Consider the following 21,333-nt stretch of genomic DNA (forward strand, 5'->3'; position numbering starts at 1 on the left):
CACTCCTATGGGTCTACGCGGGCAGTTCTTCACCTGATGACAGTGCTGGCCACATTCATAGCACACTCCCGTTCTAGCAAGACACGTGGTTGGTGCTTGTTTCCTTCCATGAAATCGGCACACACCATTCGAGTTAGGTGCCGGCTTTCCAATTCCACTCTTTCAGTTGGGAGGAATGGAATACTTTCCTCCTGTCATTAGCCTATTCCCAAACCGATTATTATCTATGTTGGGCACAAATCGCAACCCAGATGCAGCGGCCCACTCATTCAGATTCCTCTCAATCAGTTGGGCCCTCTTGTACAGTTCATCATAGTCCTTGAGATTTAGTGGCACCGGCGGGTCTTTAATCTCTAGCTTCAGACCATCTTTGAACCTCCTTGCCCTCTCCACCAAGTCCTCAATTAACCTTGGTGCATACTTTGACAACTCAACAAACTTCGCCTCATATTAGTTCACGGACATCTAATTTTGACAGAGACGCCGGAACTCGGCCATTTTCTATTCCTGCGCACAATCTGAAAAATACTTTCCGTAGAAGGCCTCAATGAAGGCATCCCACTCCAGGACCGTACCTTTGGGAACCACTCTCCCTTTGGTGGCTTCCCACCAAGTACTCGCATTACCTTGCAACTGGTAGACAGCCACGACTACATGTACAAACCCCTCATCTGCCCACACCGTCGTAACCACTAGCTCGCGAGAATAGGCAGTCCTAGGGATAGGATATAGAGTGGTCTCCACCTCCATGTCCCATGGGACCCCAAAACGCACAAGGCGACACTCCATATTATGGACTTGAAAATATTTTACAACGACGGGGTGAGCTAAAATCTCAGCAAGTTAAGTCCCTAAGCCTCGATTAGGACGCGAATTCGCCTCGAAGGCAGCCTAAGCACGCACCACACATAAACTCACCTCACCTCGGCACACCCCTGCATATTAGCATGTCTTGCATAGCAATAATAGTGTAAAGTAGTGTAACATGCATAAATAATAATCAGAACACATACTAAAATTTCATATGCATTGTCGCCACATGTGTTCCAATTATTATGACCCCTCGGGCCATAGCCAACACAAGTGTCACCACATGTCTTCCGTTATGACTAGGCATCGTCCTGCCCAATCAGGTACGGCATCGTCTAGAACCCCTAAACGACATTCCATAAAGGAGCTTCGGTTCGACCTCAATCGAGACTTGGCATCCGGACCCCCGCTGGGCATCCAATAAAATTGGGCATCACCCCCAACTCTCGTTGGGTGACGGGGTCGATTAAATGATCACTCAAGCACACCATCAATCAAGCCAATTTCTATTGCCGTTAATTAGCTAAGAACACAATATTTCATTTTCAAATAATAAACTTGGGCAACTTTTTCTTTCTTTAAAACTCTCCGAAAAAAATTTGTACGTGGTCACGTATTTGAAATCAACCGGTCAAACTTTGAACACTTCTATTTTAAAACCCCATTGTTTTATTGAGCACATAAAATTTGGTGTCCAAACCGACACATCATTTTTTATTTTTGTATTTTCTTGCCCAACAACCCTTTTTAAAATACTGGATAAAATTTACAATTGGGCAATTAATAGCACTACATCATACATGCAAGCAACCAAAATTACGAACAATCTCGTCCAAGAAAACCAGCATAAAATTCTACTTAATGACTAATCCATCACTAATTACGCTAATTGTGATTAATTAAGTAAATCATGATTAATAAAGCTAAAACTCAATTAATTAACCTAAACACGATTAATTAAACTAATTGAAATTATTTACACTAATCGTAATTAAATTTAATCTAAACTATCCTTAATCGCAATTAAGAATAAACTAAGACTAACTAATACTAATTACTATTAGTACTAAACTAACCATCCCCTAAATGTAATTAACGCCCTAATGCACAATTAGGAAATTAACTCACGGGTTTTCGACGGCGGTGGGCTCGCGGTGTCACGCCCCTATCCTCCCGAGCGCATGCCCATCCCTCAGTGGTCAATTAAATTGCGACGTCCCAGGACACGTCGCCGACCCATTTCAATTTTTTAATGCACATGTAGAAGCGAATAATTAAATCCCCAAACAACACCAAGATGAAGTAGAAAAGCATGGCCACAAATTTTGAAAACCACAATACACCTTTATACAACACAAACTAGGTCATATATACAAGTCTACAAAAAATGATCCTCAAACAAGCTACTTGTAACCAGCTAGCTGGACTCATTCACCGATTCTTCAGTCTCCATAGGAGTCAGGCGGGACGTCGAGTTCTTCACTATGCCATTGGGAGGGTCAGCTAGATCTTTGTCCAAAACAGCGTTAATTACCATAATGGGGATATCAAAAGTCCTAAAATGACCTAGCCTAACACCATTGGGAGCATAGTGGAACCACGCTATGAATCGATGATGGAACACATAATATGGACGTTCTTCGACCTAGACAGTGATCTCTACAAGCTCATAGACCCAAAAGCTCCCGGGATTAGGATAATTATAGATTTGCTCAATGACTCTCATCAACCAACCATAACACTCAGGGGGATTCGCCATCTAAAAACCTGAAAAGTTAAGCCCACGATGGGGTGAGACAATGTCTCAGCAAGTTCACCCCCTAAACTCCGACTAGGAAGGAAATACATCTAAAGGCTACCTATGCACACAAGAGATAGGTGACTTACCTTTGCCTTAGTCCCTTTCTGCAAGTCAGTACGATTCTTATATTCAACGAATCACTTCAATTTGAATCAAATCATCAAATCAAATCAAGTCATCGATCAATCGATCCAATCGATTCCATACCATCAATACCATCTCTCAGTCAACCCATTCAATACTATCTATAAAATTCGATCACATCAAAGACTGCTCACCCTAAGCTAAAGATAGATAGTATAGCTCACCAAAATTTGATAATAGATATATAATAAGGCTTGCTGGAGCTGATAGAGTATACTACTCACCCCAAGCTGATATATCAAAGCTCGCAGGCTGATATAGTATACTAATAATGCTCACCAAAGCTGTGTGATACTTAATATCTATTATACATGATAAAATAAGCGTGTGTGGGTACACGGTCAGTATTAGCCAAAATACAATAAGTTCCCTTTTATAAAATCCCACTAAAAATAATAGCCTACAAACACATTTTTGGCGCTGTAAACTGATGCCAAATATTTTCTAATTAAATACCGAAATTACCTGATTTTAGAATAAATTCCTAAAATTACAAATATCAATTAAATAGCTGGCTTGGGCTCTCTCCCCCTAACGAAGGGGAGGAGTATGAATCTGAGAGGCGTTGTTAGGGATTCTTACCTAGAGTACTGTGGTGGTGGGTCCTACAGTCACTCCCCAGGGTTTGCTTGCCGACTGTTGGCTTACGGAGTTCCTTGGGTTACCAAAACAAAATCAAATAGCACAAATTAGCATCAAGATAAATAAACCGAACACACCATTGCAATCAGCACGAAATTCCGGTCACCGGCTATCTCAGTATAATTTCTGAAAAATAATAAATAATTAAATAATTACCAAAATTAATTAAATAAATACCAATAAATGCCAAAAATACAAACTTAGGTCGGAAAAGCCTAATTAAATACCAAAACGGGCTCGAAAAATTTCCGAACCTATCTAGATAAATAATACAACCTATCTAGCCGCTAATTACACTACTCTAACCACCTAACATGCAATAACGAGTAATTACATTGCTAATCCGTTATAACTAATCACATAATCCTTAATTAACCTAAACTAATCAACCCTTTAGCATAATTAACTCCCTAAGTGGAGATTAGTGAGTAAACACATTGGTTTAGCACGAAAACCGGTTCACGGTGACGGCGGTGCGACAGCGTTCGAAACTTGGGCTTACAGCGGCGCCAAAGGAGACCAAACTGTGGCCGAAATCGACCCCGCAAACTCCCTGCTTGAGCTGAAAACAAATTATGCTCAAGGTTGGTCGCGAGTTTTGGCTTGGCGGCTCGAGCTGGAACTTGTAGGATTGTTGCGTGTGAATCAATGGAGTCATGAGGCGTTGAAAATCAACTGGCATTGGGGTTGAAAACGTGGACTGAAGCTGCAGCGAGAGAGAAGATTGTAGGGGGCTTCGGTGGAATGGCATGTGGACATGCTGGCATGAAGGTCCACAGTCAAACGACCGCTGAAGTTGACTAGCGTCTTCGAGATAGCAAGAAGGAGAGTCTGTGGGGTGGCTTTGGTTGAAGGAACAGCTGAAGGTGGAGCAAGGCATTGGTCAAGAGAGAGAAAAAACGAAGAGGAAATGAAACTGAAGCAGAAGCCGCGAAGGTGGGAAGCAACTGGACGCACACGAAGAAGACAGGGAGGAGAGAGAGATAGATGTCGGCAGAGAGGGGAAAGGATAAGAGGGAGCCCACAAAGTCAAAGGAATAAAAAGGGAATGGAAGACCACTGTTGAGTTGTCGGATGGAGGGGGAACATGCGAGAGGGAGAGACTAAAGGAGGGGGAGGGGAAAATGTTAGATAAAATATCTTATACTCAGCAATTCTTGGTCCCACAAGCTCTCATGCACATCCCTATTGTCCCCTAAGCCTTTATGCACATACAAACCCACAAATAGCTAGGTTGATGTCCACATGCTGCAGCCCCATGCAAGCCTACGAATTTCACTCAATTGGATCTCCATTTCTTTAATTTGATGTCCAATTTTGCTGAAGAAGAAGCCCACACAAATTCCACAACTTCCCTTCACCAAATAGCTCACTTTGGTAGCCAAAAATCCCCTCAATATCGCCTCTTTGAATTTTCGTTCTTTTTTTAATCGTCCGAATTGATTTTCCATAAAAATTCCGAACTCGCTGAAAATTCTTCGAAAGATGAGTCGATATTCCTAAAATGACTCGTGACATGACAAAACTTTTAACTTCTGAAATCGGATTCAAATTCACGGTTAATTTCAATCTGGTGCAATTTTAACGTGACCTAATCTACTTGGTAGCTTTTACAAACTTTTAGTGCAATTAACCCGTAGTTGATTATTTTCGAGTCACATTATACATCTTTGACACATTGGCGACTCTCAATTGTCGGGAAAATCTCGAGATTTCAAATATGGACATAGGGCACCAAAACGACAGAAAAATTGATCTAGTGCCGATCGACGAGAATTTTATAATCAGGTGAAATCACCCACACTTGATCACATATCTCAGTCAAACCAACCTATCTCTGATCTCTGATCGATTTTTAACCGTACCGTAATGACCCTTGCAGACTAGCACGGACGAGCAGTCAATTCATAGTCGAATTCTCAAGTCCATTGCATTTATATTCCCTAATAGCTTCACCTAATAGGTTAGTTATCTCGTGAGTGGCCAAATTAGAGAAAAGAACTATAGGTTTATCAATGAAAAGCCCAACTTATTCAATCGGAAACAGAACTTGAAAATCAAGATGTCACATGCAGTGACAACGACGCAACGTCGTCGAAAACATGTCGCTCACGGCTCGAATAGAGGCTCGACGATGGCGGTGGCGGCTCCTCAAGCTCTTGACCACCTAAGGTGGTTTGGCTTGTTGGTGGCCACGGAGGAGGTGACGGACGGCACGACGCGGGCGATGGCTGATAGCGGTGATGGAGGTGGTGATCAACGATGGTATGGCCAAGGCGGTGGGGGTGTTGCTTGTAGATGGTGGAGGCGCTGGCAGTGGTGGTTGGACGTGGGGGTGAAGGTGGCATGGTGGTGGAGATGAGAGATGAGATGGAGGGAAGGAGAATTGAGGGAATGGGGAAGAAGGTGTTAAGGAAGAAAGAAAATAAAGAGGAAGAAGAAGATGGTGGGCTATCTGCAGAGGAGGGAGAAGAAGTAGCATGGGGGAGGGAGAGGAAGAAGAGAGAGAGAGAGAGGAGAGAGAGAGAGAGAGAGAAGAAAATAAAGAAAACAAAAGGTTTCTTAAGAAAATATCCTAAAAACCCATCATCACATTCTATTTACATGCCTCAAAAGTCTTCTAAGCCTATCTTTACCCTCCCAAATATCTTTTTAACTCTAATTTCTTAAAAACTAAAGCTTTTGGGCAGCAAAATTCCCACTTGGCCTCTTCATCCGAATTTCTTTTCCTTTTTCTTTTTGTCCGAAAATCCCTTTTTTTCCCAAAAATTTCGAACTCCTCGAAAATTTGGCAAACGGTGAGATGACATCCAATAATTAAATAGCAAAACCCTCGAAAGTTTGATACCCGAAATCAAATTAAATTTCGTTGTTAAAATCGATCGAATGCGGCTTTAGTACGACCTAATCTATCGAGTAGCTTTTAGGGGTTCTTGTGCGTTTGACCCGTGGTCGATAGTTTTCAACCCACATTTGTGCATCTTCGAATCATAGACGACCCTCGGTGGTCATGTAATCGTGAGGGTTCAATTACGTATCGTGGATATAATATCAATAGAAAATTGGTTTATTGTCGTTCGACGAAAATATCATAATCATGTGGGACCACCTGCAATTCGACTACGTACTTCCATCGAATCAGCTTTTATCCATTCACTAATTGATTTATAATAGTGTAGCATTGACCTTGTCGATGATTATGGTCAAGTGGTCGATTTCTGATCGAATTCTCTAGTTTGTTGTGTTTATAACCCTTTACGGCCACACCAAATAGATTAAATAACTCGTGAATGATCAGTTTCAAGTAAAATAACCATAAACGCATCGATGAAATAATCATTTCATATATTCAAAACATGGGCCAAATTTCACATGTGGCTGGTGGTTGCAGCTGGTGAAGCCTGGTGGTGGTGGCGAATCTATTGTGGGGATTGGATTTGGGGCTTGTGCTACACCTAGTACTGGTGCAAGTGTGCAGTGTGCACATCTTGCACTAGATGGTGCTGGTGTAAGCTAATACAAAGGTCAGCTTGCATCAACACATTTTGCAACAAACCCATCACGCACCACCAGCAATGGATGCTAATGATGAGTCTATGGTGGTGGCTGCGTGCTAGTGTGGTAGTTGGGGTGCTACTGTGGCTGGTAGTGGTGGCTGGTGATGTCTAGTAGTGATGAGTCTGTTGTAAGGGTTGGGTTGGGGACTTATGCTGCATTTGGTGCAAGATGTAAGTGTGTAATGTGCACATCTTGCACCAAGTGGTGCTGGTGCAAGCTGGTGCAAGGCACCTAGCACTAACACCTTCTACAGCAACATACCACCAACACAATGGTGGCTGGTGGTGGCTCAAGGTGGTGCCTAGTGTGATTGTTAGTGATGGCTAGAGGTTGATGATGTCTAATGGTGGGCAGTGGTGGTGGTTAGTGGTGGTTGGTTGTTAGTGCATTTTTTAGAGGAAACCTACAAAAAAAATTGACACTTAACTGATCATATTCTAAAAAACTTGGTACTTAAGTGTTCACTTTTAACCACAAGTGGCACTTAAGTGATCATTTTTAATAATAACTTGATATTTAAGTGATCATTTTTTTTATCATGACTAGCACTTAAGTAATCACTAAATACAACTTATGGCACTTAAGTAATCACTTATGATTGTCCTATGTATATGCTAATTTGCAGCAAACCAAAGAAGTTGTTGACTAGTTTATATTCAGTTAAACTTATGGCAACTCTATTTAATTCAATGTTTGTTACTAGTTTATATTCTTTTCAAGTAAAGAAGTCACCACAACACATTAATCCAATACACATCCATCCTTATCGATTTATATTTATGAACAAGCAAAAACATAATACATGCAGTATTTTATTCACTCAATCCCTTTCCTTGATCTCTCCAAAAGTACAAGAAGTAGCCCACAATACATTTGTCACAACGATCTTATGGACAACACAAAACTTCTTCTCATCTTTCAAAAAAAACCTATATTTGATCCAAAACAATTACATTTGTCCACTCAATTACAATTATGGCAGTCGGAGAAACTTCTTCTCATCTTCTAGTACTTTACATTTCATCATCTAGTATGATATACAAAAAAAATAGCACCATAATAAACGCTTGGTAACACTTCCGTTCAATTTTCATCCTTGAAATTTCATTCTTCAAATGGTTAATCGAAGATGCTTGAGCTTGCATTGAGTCAACATTGTCCAAGTCATCCACAACTGTAGATGGAGGTTGATGTCATCCATTAAGTAGGTCCAATATCACATATGTGACTTGGTGAAAGAATTTCACATTGAACCATTTATTGTATATGCACTTCGACCCTTCTTTATATCGAGCACGTCTATAGAATTCTCTTGGGATTCATTCGAGTCTACGATGTTCTTCTTGGACTCGATAACCCACAAAAACAGAAACACTCGCCTTCTCATTTGCTTCAGTGAGAGGAATTTGAGCCATTGCTGAAAGTCCTACTCTCCGATTCCAATATTCGGCTATGGAATTTGGGGCAAATCGAATTAGGGTTTGAGCACTTCAATGGAAATTTTGCCCAATTTGGGATTTTAGATTTGAGGCAATTTGGGAGATGACATCATTTTGACCGATTTAAGAGCTTTATTTTGGCCAACTATGGAAACTGCGTCATTTAGAGTGAGTCAGAGCTGAGTTAGCTTTCCAACGAGTCACATAAGCGAGCAATATTAATATTTAATTGCCACGTAAGATTTCCGACAAGGTTCGTCAAAGATGGCACTCAAATATCTCGTTTTTTAGAAAACGTGACACTTAAGTGTCACTTTTGTAACTTTTGGCACTTGAATGTCCCCTTGTGTCAAGTTTGGCACTTGGAGTGCTCTTTTGCCATTAATATAGAAATATCACAATATGGTTTTAAAGCAGGACTCCCTCTAGTAAGTGTACGGTATGGGGACGAACCATGTGGAAATTGGTAGGCCTATAACGATCCAGTCCGACAAGGGTGAGAAGTGGTCATTGGCACTAGAGAAGGCCTGGATAAAGAGCGGCTCCTGGCAGACTTCTAGGATGATGAAGGAGGTAAGAATGCACCAAATTGTGCATAGAATAGAGAGAGAGTGTGTGATTCTAGAATATATATGTGAAAAGTGGAAGGCACCTTATGACGTGAAGGTAAACTTTACTTTGGAACTCCAAAAGTTAAGCAAGACCATATTAGAGCACTATTAGAATGAATGACTTCATGGGAAAGTGTATGCCTATATGCCAAATGATAAAACCATGAAACTCGGTCTGGGACAAGCCAAAGCAGAGAATACCTCAGATGAATTAATTCAGGGATATCACATATGATCTGTCCGTGGTTCACGCTCGTGGTTTGGTACTAAACCACGAGAATGTCATCCCGTTTTTGCCGAAAGTAAGCATGAATGGACATAAAAGAAGACAGCTAGTCCGCAGCATGTAGCTACTGCGAAAGAAAAGGGCACTTTATTTGCTTCATAACGCGCACACATGCTGTCATTTGGAAAGAGCTCGAGTTGCGTTTATCTTATCTGGAGTTCTTCCATCGTTAGCACGTGATGGATTTGAGAGTTGGCTTCTAGCTCCAATCGAGTCAATAATTCAAGGGCTTCAATGGCATAAATGCAGGTACAAGTTCTTAATATTCTATTCATAACTAAAATTATTATGTGAAAGGGAATAATGTGGAGATGATTAATTTATTGTAAACTATCTATATAAACGATGTGAAATACTTTGACGATACAAAGTTGTAGTTAATATATTCAATAGTTAATATACTCAGCCCTCGTTCCAATTGAACATGGAGAACCATGTACCGTTGTCGTCATTGCGGTGAGTTGTGCTATGAGATTGGCTCTTTAAGTCCATTAATCATTCATCTTCAATCTTTTCAAACCAGAAAAACATCACGGTGAAAGAAATAGTTCGAGAAATGGGCATTTGACTTGTTAAACCACTCTTATGACGAAGCACACATTTGAGCAAAATAGATGTCGGCAAGCCTCAAGAAGCTGTTGGACAAAAATGAAAAATTCTCATACTGGTACCCATGATATATTTACCCATATCTAATTTTTGTCTCATCAAAAGTTCAAACTACTGTCCAATGACATATTTACTCCAAATTACTTTTCATCTTACAAAAAAACCTAAATTGGTGCTCTTGACTCAAATTTAACCTTCATTAGCATTTCATCTGATTTTACGTTAAAATGCATTTATGTCAACCCATATGGAAGATGGTTATAAGACAGATCTAATGAAGATTTCGACACAGAAAATCCATGTGTCAGCGATACTCGCCTCAAATTGTTTGTGAGATGAAAATTGATTTAAACATGTCATGGGATATCAATTGCTTGATTTTTTTACAAGACAAAAATTAGTTTAGCTTTAATATGTAATTAGGAAAATTGATAAAAAAAATTCCCAAACTTTTGTATAACTGTCAATTTAGTTCTAAACCTTTTGACAAACTCTCAATTTAGGCCAAAATTAGATGATGTAGACAATTTTCACAATCTTTTTAAATTTTCTGACTTTTTTACTTTGTTTCTTCTTTTTATTTCTTTATTTCTTTTATATTTCCTATTCAACTATTCATCTTCTTCCTCCCCTAGCCCTCGAACCTTACTGATGGTTGGCAAAAGCTGCCAATCGTAGGCAAGGGTTGACCTCGCCAACCCTTGCCTAGATCTAGCAAGAGCTGCAACTCTCACTTGTGACTAGCGATCGTTGAGTCCCTAGCAACCTACAGAGGAAAAACATTAACATTAGAATAGGAAAAAAAAATTGAAAAAAATAAAGAAAAATGAAAAAAAAAAATCATAACATATAAACAAAATTTGCACGCTAACCATGCCACGTAGTATGACTAGATAGAGCCACTTGGATAAGTCGTGTACATTTCTCTTTTATCTTATCATTTGTATATCTAACGAGTGGATGTTTTATATTTTAATCTCTCTTTTTCCAAGATATGGGTTGTCTTAATGAGGAAATTATCATCACTAACCAGAGTTTACGAGTTGAAATGGAATGAATATATATGGTGGGTTTTCTACTAATTGTTTTATTTTAATTATTCATTACTTTAATTTAATATTATTGCTAAGTGATTAACTATGTTTGTAATTCATTTGTTTTCAAGTAGTTAGAATCTAGAGCAATCTTTTTATGGTAATTCAAGAATGAAGTTCTAAAATTCAAATTTTATGTTATTTGAAAAAAAATGTTCAAAAAGTCCTAAATTCACTGTACTTTAATTTCAATTCAATTATAAACCTTTCAATTTTACCAATTTAGTCATAAACATTTTCACTTTTTGCTAATTGAGTCCATCCAACCAATTTTGGCTGAAATTTGCTAAGTGCACGCTGTCGCTAACATGGACAAATTTTATTAATATTTTAATATTTTTCCAATTTTTAATTTTTTTATGTTTTTAATTTCTCTCTTCTTTTTCTCTCTCTTTTTTAATTTCTTTATCTTTTTTCCTCTAACCAATCGCCTGACCTCCAAAGAACCAGCCAAAGGTCATGACTAGCAAGGGTGATCTCGCCCGAGGCCTGCGAGGTCAACCCTCACCGGCCTCTCGGCAAGAGTTAACCTTTCTCAAGAAGAGTGAGGTCACCGGAGGCTAGGTGATCGGCCGAGGAAGAAAAGGAAAATAAAATAAAAATATAAAGATAATACAAAATTCTAAAAAAAATATTAAAAAATAATCAATTTTGTCAACGTTAATGTCGGCCGTGCCATGTCAGACCGTCAAGATCCATGTTAGCGAATTCCAACCAAATTGACATGATGGACTTAATTGACAAATGGTTGAAAGATTTATGACTGAATTGGCAAAATTGAAATGTTAAGACTGAATTGACAAAAGTACAATAGGTTTAAGACTTTTTTGACAATTTTCCCTATGTTATTTGTTTTGAAATTTTTATTGTTTATTTTTTTTTACGTGTTTACTTTTATGATTGTTACTTTTGTCGGATGGGGATTTGTATTGGTACATTAACTTTCATTTTACTTGACTAAGAGATTAATTGGACACTTCCCAGTTGCTTTATATTTCTATTTGTTTTGTACCAATATTTTACTTCTCATTGTTTTGTTGTTCTACTATATTGTTGTAACTACTATTTGTCTCGGTTATAATAAGGCGATGTTTACTAAAGTTCTTTTTTAGATTACAAAAATGAAACAAAATTAAAAATTTAATCGGTTCCCAAGTAGACCCATCCTTGTTGTCCAGTTTGGTTCTTGTAGAGTAGAGAAATGATCCTGATAAAATAGGTTCCAAGTTCTAGATTTGGAGTCACTCACTTCAGAGAGAGAGAGAGAGAGAGAGAGAGAGAGAGATGTTAGGTATGGTGAATCTCAAATGTGAATTTGTGACGCATGTTAAAATACTCAGATAAAGTTCAGGTAAAAACAATTCGTATCAAACTTTTGAGTATTCATGATATGTAGTAAATATGGTTAATATAACAAAAATTGTAAATTTTATTCATTATAACGCCAACACCTCAATTTTGTTTTTGTATAAAACTATATCCACCGCAAGACAAACACCAAACTTTTTTTAATATCTCCAAAACCCCAAAAGTTGTACCATGTGAGCACAAAATTCTCACTATGGTCACTCTGACATAAATTTAGGGTATAAATATTATGAAAAAAAAAATAGTATATTGGTATCACCCGCCGAAAAAGAGGGGGGTTGCTAAGAGAAAGAGCAGTTAAGGACATTGGGTCACAGTGGGTATATTATAGAGTTTTTCTAAATACTTTCCCTAATAATTACAACCAAATTTACTTATATGAGCTCAAAGTCAGAGACCAGCTACGGTAAATGAACAAATAAAAGTCCTATATATTCGTTGACGTTCACAATTCATTTATATTCAAATTATTCAACATTGTCATAGCTATGTCAAATTATTATCCCTAGATTTTTTTAGAGTTAATTAAATAACAAATTTGCTATGAATTATGTACCGTTTCGTTATTCAGTATAAAGTTTTTGCTTGGTCTTATAGTTGGCTCAAATTTTGTCTTATTCTATTTGTTATTTAGATCTACTTCGTCTGTAGCGTCCAAGCTAATTAAGTTTCTCCATTCATTTTGGTAACGATTGAGTATATGATCTTCGACTTAATTTTAGAGATTTTGTTTTCTCTAGTAGTGGTCATACTTTAGAGTTTATGTTAGTCATTGTAATATTTCTTGAGAGAATCTTGTCAATTTGTCTTTTCTTGTCCCTTTTCATTGGGCAATTATAATATATCTTCTACTATTAAAATTAATTAAAACATTGACTGCAATCATTGTGCATTCATTTTCATCAGTAAATTTCATTGTTTGTCCAACTTCCTGAATAAGGATCGTTCCGATTGAAGGCAACGGAACCTCGGATGGTTATTGTTATTATCACTCCTTCCACTACTTTCCACATATTCTCCACTAACTATATCATCTCCAATCAGATGCCCAGTGCCGAATGGAAAGAAAGGGATCTCAATCTTTCCAATTATCTTTAGTTTATTTATGTGTCTAATTGTTATTTATGTGAGGATGGGTTAGTCTCTTCCTCATTTTTGTTCATCATGTAAACCATCAGAAAGACAAAATGGATAAGAGCCAGCTACATTCTCACTGTTAAGAAGTCCCAAGTTGTCACATATTTTAGATCAAGCTTGGTCCCCACTTTCCACTGTTTCTCAACAAAGGAAGCAATCTTTACTTTGACGCACCCATTGCTAACAAGAATCCAATTTTTTGGTCATCTGAGACAGCAGAGGGAAAAGGAAATGGAAGTGCAAGAGGGAGGAAAAGGAAACTGTGAGTGTGAGGAGAAAAAGTTGGGAAAAGGAGGGGAAAAAGAAAGAAGAAAGAAAAAGGAAATGCATCCACTTTGTCCCTTCCGACCTAAAGAGTGGTTTTTGCTAGAACAGGGATTCGGCAAATATTCAAATGTCATAAATATGTTGTTTATATCCTCAAAAGTGAGCATCAAGTTGATGAAGCAAGCCATTATCCAGTGGAGGTGATGATGAACCAGAACCACTCATGAAGCAACACACACACACACACACACACACACACACACACACATATACACCCACAATATATTAATTATGCCATTAAAAATTTCAAATCCCGTATATTTCAAGACGAGGAAACAGTATATATATATATATATAGTTTCCTGAGCTCTTAGATGACCAAATTAGAGAGATGGGGGAAAAGTGACATTTCTTAATTGGCATTATATAACTTTGTAGGGAACAATGCGGACTAATGTTCCACAATCTAGAAATAATACTGTTATGAGTTTAAAAAAAAAAAAAAAAAAAGAAGCAGCAAAATTTTTATGTTTGCTTGGCAATAATCAACCATTTTCGGATCCAAAAATAAATAATTCTCTCATTTAGGGAACAAAGTGCCATTAAAAACAAAAGAATCATAGTGGGTGTTTTCTTTTCCCCAACCTCTGTGTGACCTTTGCTTCATCCATGGTTCTTCCTCTGGTACCGAGATGGAGACAGCAGACAAGAGCACTTGGGTTGCGCGGTGGAGGGGACCGTGCAATGAACAAACATCCATTGATTTTCTTTAAAAGGCCCGGATTTTTAGACAGCGTCTATTGATGACTTGGTCTTAGGTAGGAGCCTATGGCTCAGTCCTTGCTCGACCTATTTGGAAAAATCCAACAGACTGTTGCAGAATCAAATCCCTATAGCTATTCCTAAAGTTGCTCTTTGTACTTTGTTCTCCCAGTTGGAGCTCGATGATCCAATTTATCAAGAAACCATGTGTAAGAAGTCTGTACCACGCTGTGGGTATTTCAAATCTGAGGTCGATATTGCTTATTAACATCGAAGTTGGATAGCCAGGGCACGATTTTTTACATGATAATGATGTGCCATTCTTTCGTCGAATTAGACATATTGGATCGGTTGTCTAATATGCGCATCATCATTGAAAATTCATCGCTATACATATGCACATCAGTCTAGCCGATTCAATTTGACCATCTTCGCTATATTTGCCCTAAGCTATGGTCTCGGTGTCTCTGCCGTGACTCATCCAGACAGAATGATAACCAATTGCTTTGTAACCCTCCTTCATCGCATTCGCCATCTTCTCCTTGCGCAATAACATTCTTGTCCGCTCTATGTACTTCTCCACCCTCCGGTTGAACTCCTCATCGCTCAATTCCTCCACTGCACAGGGCCTCCTGTGAAGCACCGCCCTATTGCGCAGCCCGCTGTCGCTCCTGGATGACGATAGCCGAAGCTCTCTCTGTACCCTCGTGGTCGCCATTGTTTGTGTCCTTCTGCACTGCTTCGCCAAAGGGACCACCGGTAGTTTCTCAACAACCCGATTGGTCTCTGTGACTTCAGCAGTCGCCTCATCGCGATGGGCCTCTAGATCCGTCGCCGTAGGAGCTGTGTTTTCGCAAACAGGAGGAGATGAGTATAGCACGATCTGTTTGTCAACAGCGGTCTCCTCTGGCAATGTCTCTGTCGCTGTTGAGTTCCTTGGGAAGGTCCTCCGGTGAGCAATATACTCATCGTAGACATCGCGCACCGGCCTGCGCTCCGTGTCCTTGCCGGACAAGACAATTACGGTTATGATGATAGCATTGCTGAGGAGGAAGACGGAGAGCGGCTTGGCAAGAAGAGCGACCACACGGCCAAAAGAATCGCCGGTGGTGGCGGCAGAGAGAGAAATCCCAGAGGAGTAGTACGCCAGCAGGAATAGCGCGGCGCAGATTTCGGAGACGCGGAGGAAAGCCTTCAACATCTTGTTTCTCGGGTACCGGCGCAGAGACCTGGCTTTCTCGGCCTTGACCGCGCTGAACTCGCGAGCGTCCATGCTTGGTAAGCGTCTCTGTTTTCTCGAGAAAAGACAGAGAGAAAGCGCGACTGTTGATATGGGAGGAACGGACTCGAACGAGGAGAATTATTGGATCAGTGTTGGAGTGAGAGTGGAGTGACGGGAAAAGCATAAGGGAGGTGACTGGTGAGAGAGCAAGGTTTTAGTGGCTGCTGGTGAGAAAGTAGGGGAGGAAGTGCGAGAGAGTGGTGGTTTTGGGAGATGGAGGAGGAGGATGGAACACGAACATGAACATTTCTCGGATGTGAGGTTGGGTTTTTATAGAAGAGGAGGTCTCAATAATTCGTACTGCCTTTCTTATCAAGGAAACCGAAATGGATAAAAGATGAAATTTAATAAACTGCTTTTTTTTAGTTATATAAATGCAATAATTGAAAGATGGTCTTTAGCCTTTGCAACGAAGGAAATAATATAATAGACATTTGCATCTTCTTACTTACAATTTTAAGGAGAACTTTGATAGCATGATAGTTTTTGAGCTGTGAAAATAACAACTCACAAATTTTTGAAAAAATAAATCCTATAATAATTTATAATTATTTTTATTTTTATTTTATGGTCTAGAACAAATTATTATTTTCACGAGATTAAAAATTGTTACCAAATCATTTCTCTTATAAGAATTGATGCTTCAAACATTAGGCAAACTTCCAATGGGAGGACAATTCATCTTACTAAGGAGAACTATGCAGCGAAGCCACCATCGGAGTGATTAGCCAAGTGACGGAAGGCTTACTCTCACATGATTTAAAGACACAAGGTGGCCACAACGAGGGTCTTACTTTGTATGCGCTTGCATCATGGTATTACTACATAGAATGATAGGCTTGGAGCGCGGCGCACATGATAACAACTTTATTTCTCTATATTTCTGTTTTTTTTTTTTTTTTTTTTTGTTCTTAAGAAAAAATTTTAGCTGAGAAATAGGTTTAGAATAGGAATGAGAAATAAAAATTTTATACTTTTCTTCTTGAAATAAAAACAGAATAAAATCTCTTTTCATCATTCATTCCCTTCTCTCTCTTCTCTCCTCCACCCTCCCATCCCCCATCGCCATCGGGGTTACCTACTCCCTCACCAACTCCGCCGTTGTTCCCGACATCCCCCCATAGCCCGATTGTGTCGCCACCACCAGTCCACCTTCTGGGCTCGATCTCCAAGCTCCTTCGAGCCTTCCTCTACTCCAAAACCTCCCTCCTCCTCTCCATCCCGAACACCCTCATCTACTCCCTTGTTGCCGAACACTCCATTGCCCTCTCGTGGCTCTACCGTCGCGTCGTACCCTTCCACCCCGCGCCCAGGTCTTGGCCTTCTTTGTTGGCAACAACGTCCTTGACTCACACCCCAATTACGCCGGCCTCCTCGTTCCCGCCCTCCGTTATTTCCATTCTGCGCCCGCCGACCTTGGCATCCACGATGTCACCATCTTGACCACCTTCTCCTTCGTCAATGTGCTGACGACCACATTCCCACTGTCCATGGCCCGATTCTAGGAGCCATTTGCGGGGGCCATAATGAAGCTCTTGCTCGATTTCCTGAAGGGAGAATTACCAAAAAAGTCATAAACCTATTGTAATTGGGCCAATTCAGTCCTAAACTCTTCTCTTTTTTTTGGCCAATTTAGTCCTAAACATTTTACAATTGTGTCAATTCTATCCATCCGGCCAAAATTGGCCAGCCAGCCGGCGAACGATTTTTTAATATATTTTTTTATTTCTTTCGAATTTTTTTTTAATTTTTTTTTCCCTATCTTCTTCTTCCTCTAGCGCCCAGAGGTGAGGGGGCGAGGTCGCCTCACGGCCAATGGCGAGGCCGTCGTCGCCCGGCTAAGGTGAGGCTCGGCCTCGCCCAACCATGGCGAGGTCGAGCCTCGACAGATCTGGTGACGGCGGCCTCGCCGTTCTTGGGCAAGGCTCGCCTTCGCTAGTGGCCAGCGGGGCGAGCCTCGCCTAGCGACGACGAGGCCACCGTCGCCCGGCCAAGGCAAGGCTCGGCCTTCCGAGCCATGGCGAGGTGCCCTCGCCATCGCTGGGCGAGGCTTGCCTTCGCTAGTGGCCGACAAGGGCGAGCCTCACCATTGGTCGACGAGGCTAACCTCACCGGCCCTCGCCTCTGGCTGGCCGACCGGCGCTAGCCAGGAAGAAGAAGATAGGGAAAAAGATCCAAAAAAAAAAATCGAAGAAAATAAAATAACAATTATTAAAAAATCGTTTGCCGGCCGGCCGACGTCCATGTCGGTCTTTGGCTTTGGCCAATTTTGGCCGAATGAACTGAATTTGCACAATTGTAAAAGGTTTAGAACTAAATTGACCAAAAAAAAAAAGTTTATGACTGAATTGGCACAATTGCATTAGATTTAAAACTTTTTTGGTAATTCTCCCATTTCCTAAAGGATGCCAACTCTTCTTTCATGGTGAACATCTACCCATACAATCCCTACCAACTTTGCTGCGAGATCTCGCTAGGGTTTGCTTTTCTCATCGTTTTTGTTCTAAGAAATAGAAGTTTCATATTGTTATCAAACAAATTTCTGTCAAGGATTAGAAATAATAAAATTTATTTCTAGCCAAAAATTGTTCTAAAAAATAGAATGGTTATCATTCACGTCCTTATTATTCCAAGCATTAGTTATTGCGAGGGTTGCTGATATGCTTGTCCATTCCCACCCTTTTGTCTAGCTAAACCATTGCATTAGTCCAAGTTTTAACGAACTCAATTTTCTTGAAAGCCACCTCAATGATCTCCTCTCTTGGAGGTTACCAAATTAGGTGAGGTGAAAATACTCTTGTAAAATTATTATACGTTAGTTACATCGTGAATATAATTATAATTAGTAAAACATAAATATTAATATTAATCTAATTCATATGATATAATCCCGGCAATTTCCTATTTATTAACAGAAAAAATTATAAGATGTCATTATTTGATTATAAGTTTAGATTGTTCTATTATCAACAGTTTCCACAATAATTCCTACAATATTTATTAATTTGTTAATCAGATTAATCATATAAGTTACTTTCAGATATGATTAATATTATGCAACTACGGAAAAGGTGAGAAAGAGAATAGCTACAAGCAACTCTCATAACAGTTTCAATTGCAATACCCATTGACTAGGGGGGTTATATCATAGTTATCATTGCAAACAAAAAGTAATAGACATGTGATGAATTTGTAATGTGCTGTCGATAATGAAAATATGATTCACATAAGGACATTGCAATTTAGGTCAAATTTGTAAGTTAGCATTTAATTATTCACAGCATAGAATGGGAGTTACGGAGCTCTGCCCAAGAATATGTATATAAGTCAAATATTTTTCCTCGAAACACAATGAAGCTTACCTTGACCCTCGCACGACATTATGCTAAATTCACGTAATATTCACTTCGTCAGATTGATGCTATCCGCCATATCTATCATAAAATAAGTGTAAAACAAGTGAGGACATTCCCTCTTGCGTCCGTAAAACCGAGGATCCACTGACGTGGCAGGAATAATATCAAGGAGAGACTATTTGCGTGGAGGGAAACGTTAAGAACTCTTTCCTAGAGAGAAGATTGAATGGATTCTTCATGCAGTCTACAGCCAATAGAGTGGACGTGGACTCGTAAGCCTAGAGAACACAAACGACTGATGGAAGTTTAAGGATTATGACTGTACAATGGGGCATTTGCAGAACTCAAAGCCTCATGTGTCGAAGAAAATGGCAAGGACACATTAGAGCGGTTATTAAGTATTATTTGTTATGGCAGCTAGCGAGAAGGTTCATTTCATGTACTCACCGGCTGAAAATGATTTGGCTGGGAGGTGCATTCAAGGCCTCATTTGAGACTGTGTTGACCACTTCATAATCTTATTTGAGACAATATCCAAATTGAATCCTATTTTGACAAAATGGATAATTGTTCAAAAAGTCTTAAATCTATTATATGGCAATCAATTAAATCCTAAATATTTCAATTATTCTAATTTTGGCATAAATCTTTTGACGATTTGCTAATTTAGTCTTAAACTTTTCTATGTCAATTTAGTCATAAATCATTTAAAAATTTGCCAATTTAGTCTTAAACTTATTATTTGGATATTTGGTTGGAATGACTACATTAGCAAATTGCCAAAATATTTAGGATTAACTTGATAACTATCAAAATGTTTAGGATTGAATTGGCCTCCATATAATAGGTTTAAGACTTTTTGAATTTTTTTTTTTTTTTAAGAAAACGATATCATTTTATACTCTTGTTTGATATTTTCACTCCCTTATCTGAAATTTTCTCGACTAACTTTGGTAGTTGCTCTAGCTTATTCATCATCTTGGCAGGTGTCACGTGATCTCCACAATCTGAATGATGCAAAAGATTATTAGGAAAATGCAAATGAAAAGCAGTGGATAAGATTCGCTGGCTTCTTGTCTTAGGAAGGAAAGCACTCGAATCTTTTCCAAGCAGAGTCTTATGTATGCTTAAATATATATATTCACACGGAAAAAGAGGAAAATGTTAATGTTTAATACTAATTCTGGAGTCAAAAAAATAATGTATGCATACTGCATGAAAATACCAGATCCTTTATAAGAATGTGTTGCCTTTGGTTTGGATAAACTTATTTTAATAAATAACAAAAATTAGTAAGTCATCAAACAAAAATACGATTACGATGACTTTATTATATAGACCTACATATAGAAGGCACAGATTGTTTGTAAAATATAATTTTTACTGTGGGAAAATAATGAGTCCCAGCTAAAAGGAAGAAAACAAACTGAAAATAATGCATACCCAGAGTTTACGAAGGCGTCCCACCTAACCAACTCCCATAATTAAGCAATTTTTGTTGTTGCAAGCAATGCGCAATTATTCAACATTTTTCGTGCGCACATGAGCAATTCTTACTTCTTCTTTTTCGCGCACACATTTTTCTTTATTTTTTTTATATTTTATATGCACTTTATATACATAGCATCTCCCTCAACATGTTAATCTTAAATTTTTGGATTTAACTTTTTAAATGGTATTAGAGCAAGGTTATATCTCCTCATTTCGTGTATGTGGGCCTCCCCTTACATCAAATTCCATTTATTATTACCAATTTAGCTTACTTGTGAGAGAGTTTTTTAAAATATTTTACATTACATTCATTTATAAATATTATATGCTCTTTGTATAAACACAATTTTTCTCAGCTGATAGAAGTCAAATACTTCTACTGAGATAAAATCAACCAATAATTGATTTTCGGAAGTCAAGACACGCAATATCTTACCTGCCCCTTTCCGTAGGAATTAGGACCTAGGGCTCGTATTTTCAGGAAAAAATTTCCACGAAAATGTGTCTTCAACCGTACTGAAATCTGTTTCAGGACAATGGGTCAATGATATGAGACTACCTCCATATCATAATTTGCTTAAAGGTGCCTATTGTGTACAGAAATTCTTTTCCAAAATCCAAAAGTAGATGGATGGGAGGATTACTAAAAGAAATTTTGCATGTTGACACGAGGCGC

At 38.9% G+C, this 21,333-nt stretch overlaps 1 protein-coding gene across 1 annotated transcript; it reads right to left on the reverse strand.

Moving 5' to 3' along the window:
• Nucleotides 1–14,882: 14,882 nt before the first annotated feature.
• On the reverse strand, nucleotides 14,883–16,035 carry LOC104449002. Its single transcript, XM_010062990.3, has one exon. The coding sequence runs from the start codon at nucleotides 15,799–15,801 to the stop codon at nucleotides 14,974–14,976; it is 828 nt and encodes a 275-aa protein (XP_010061292.2). The 5' UTR covers nucleotides 15,802–16,035; the 3' UTR covers nucleotides 14,883–14,973.
• Nucleotides 16,036–21,333: the final 5,298 nt, after the last annotated feature.

This window comes from Eucalyptus grandis, chromosome 6, assembly GCF_016545825.1.
Source record: "Eucalyptus grandis isolate ANBG69807.140 chromosome 6, ASM1654582v1, whole genome shotgun sequence".
In the NCBI taxonomy this organism is placed as follows: domain Eukaryota; kingdom Viridiplantae; phylum Streptophyta; class Magnoliopsida; order Myrtales; family Myrtaceae; genus Eucalyptus; species Eucalyptus grandis.

What these genes read in the sequence shown, in the direction of transcription:
- LOC104449002 (XM_010062990.3), bottom strand. Translation starts at nt 15,801, where the DNA reads ATGGACGCTCGCGAGTTCAGCGCGGTCAAGGCCGAGAAAGCCAGGTCT.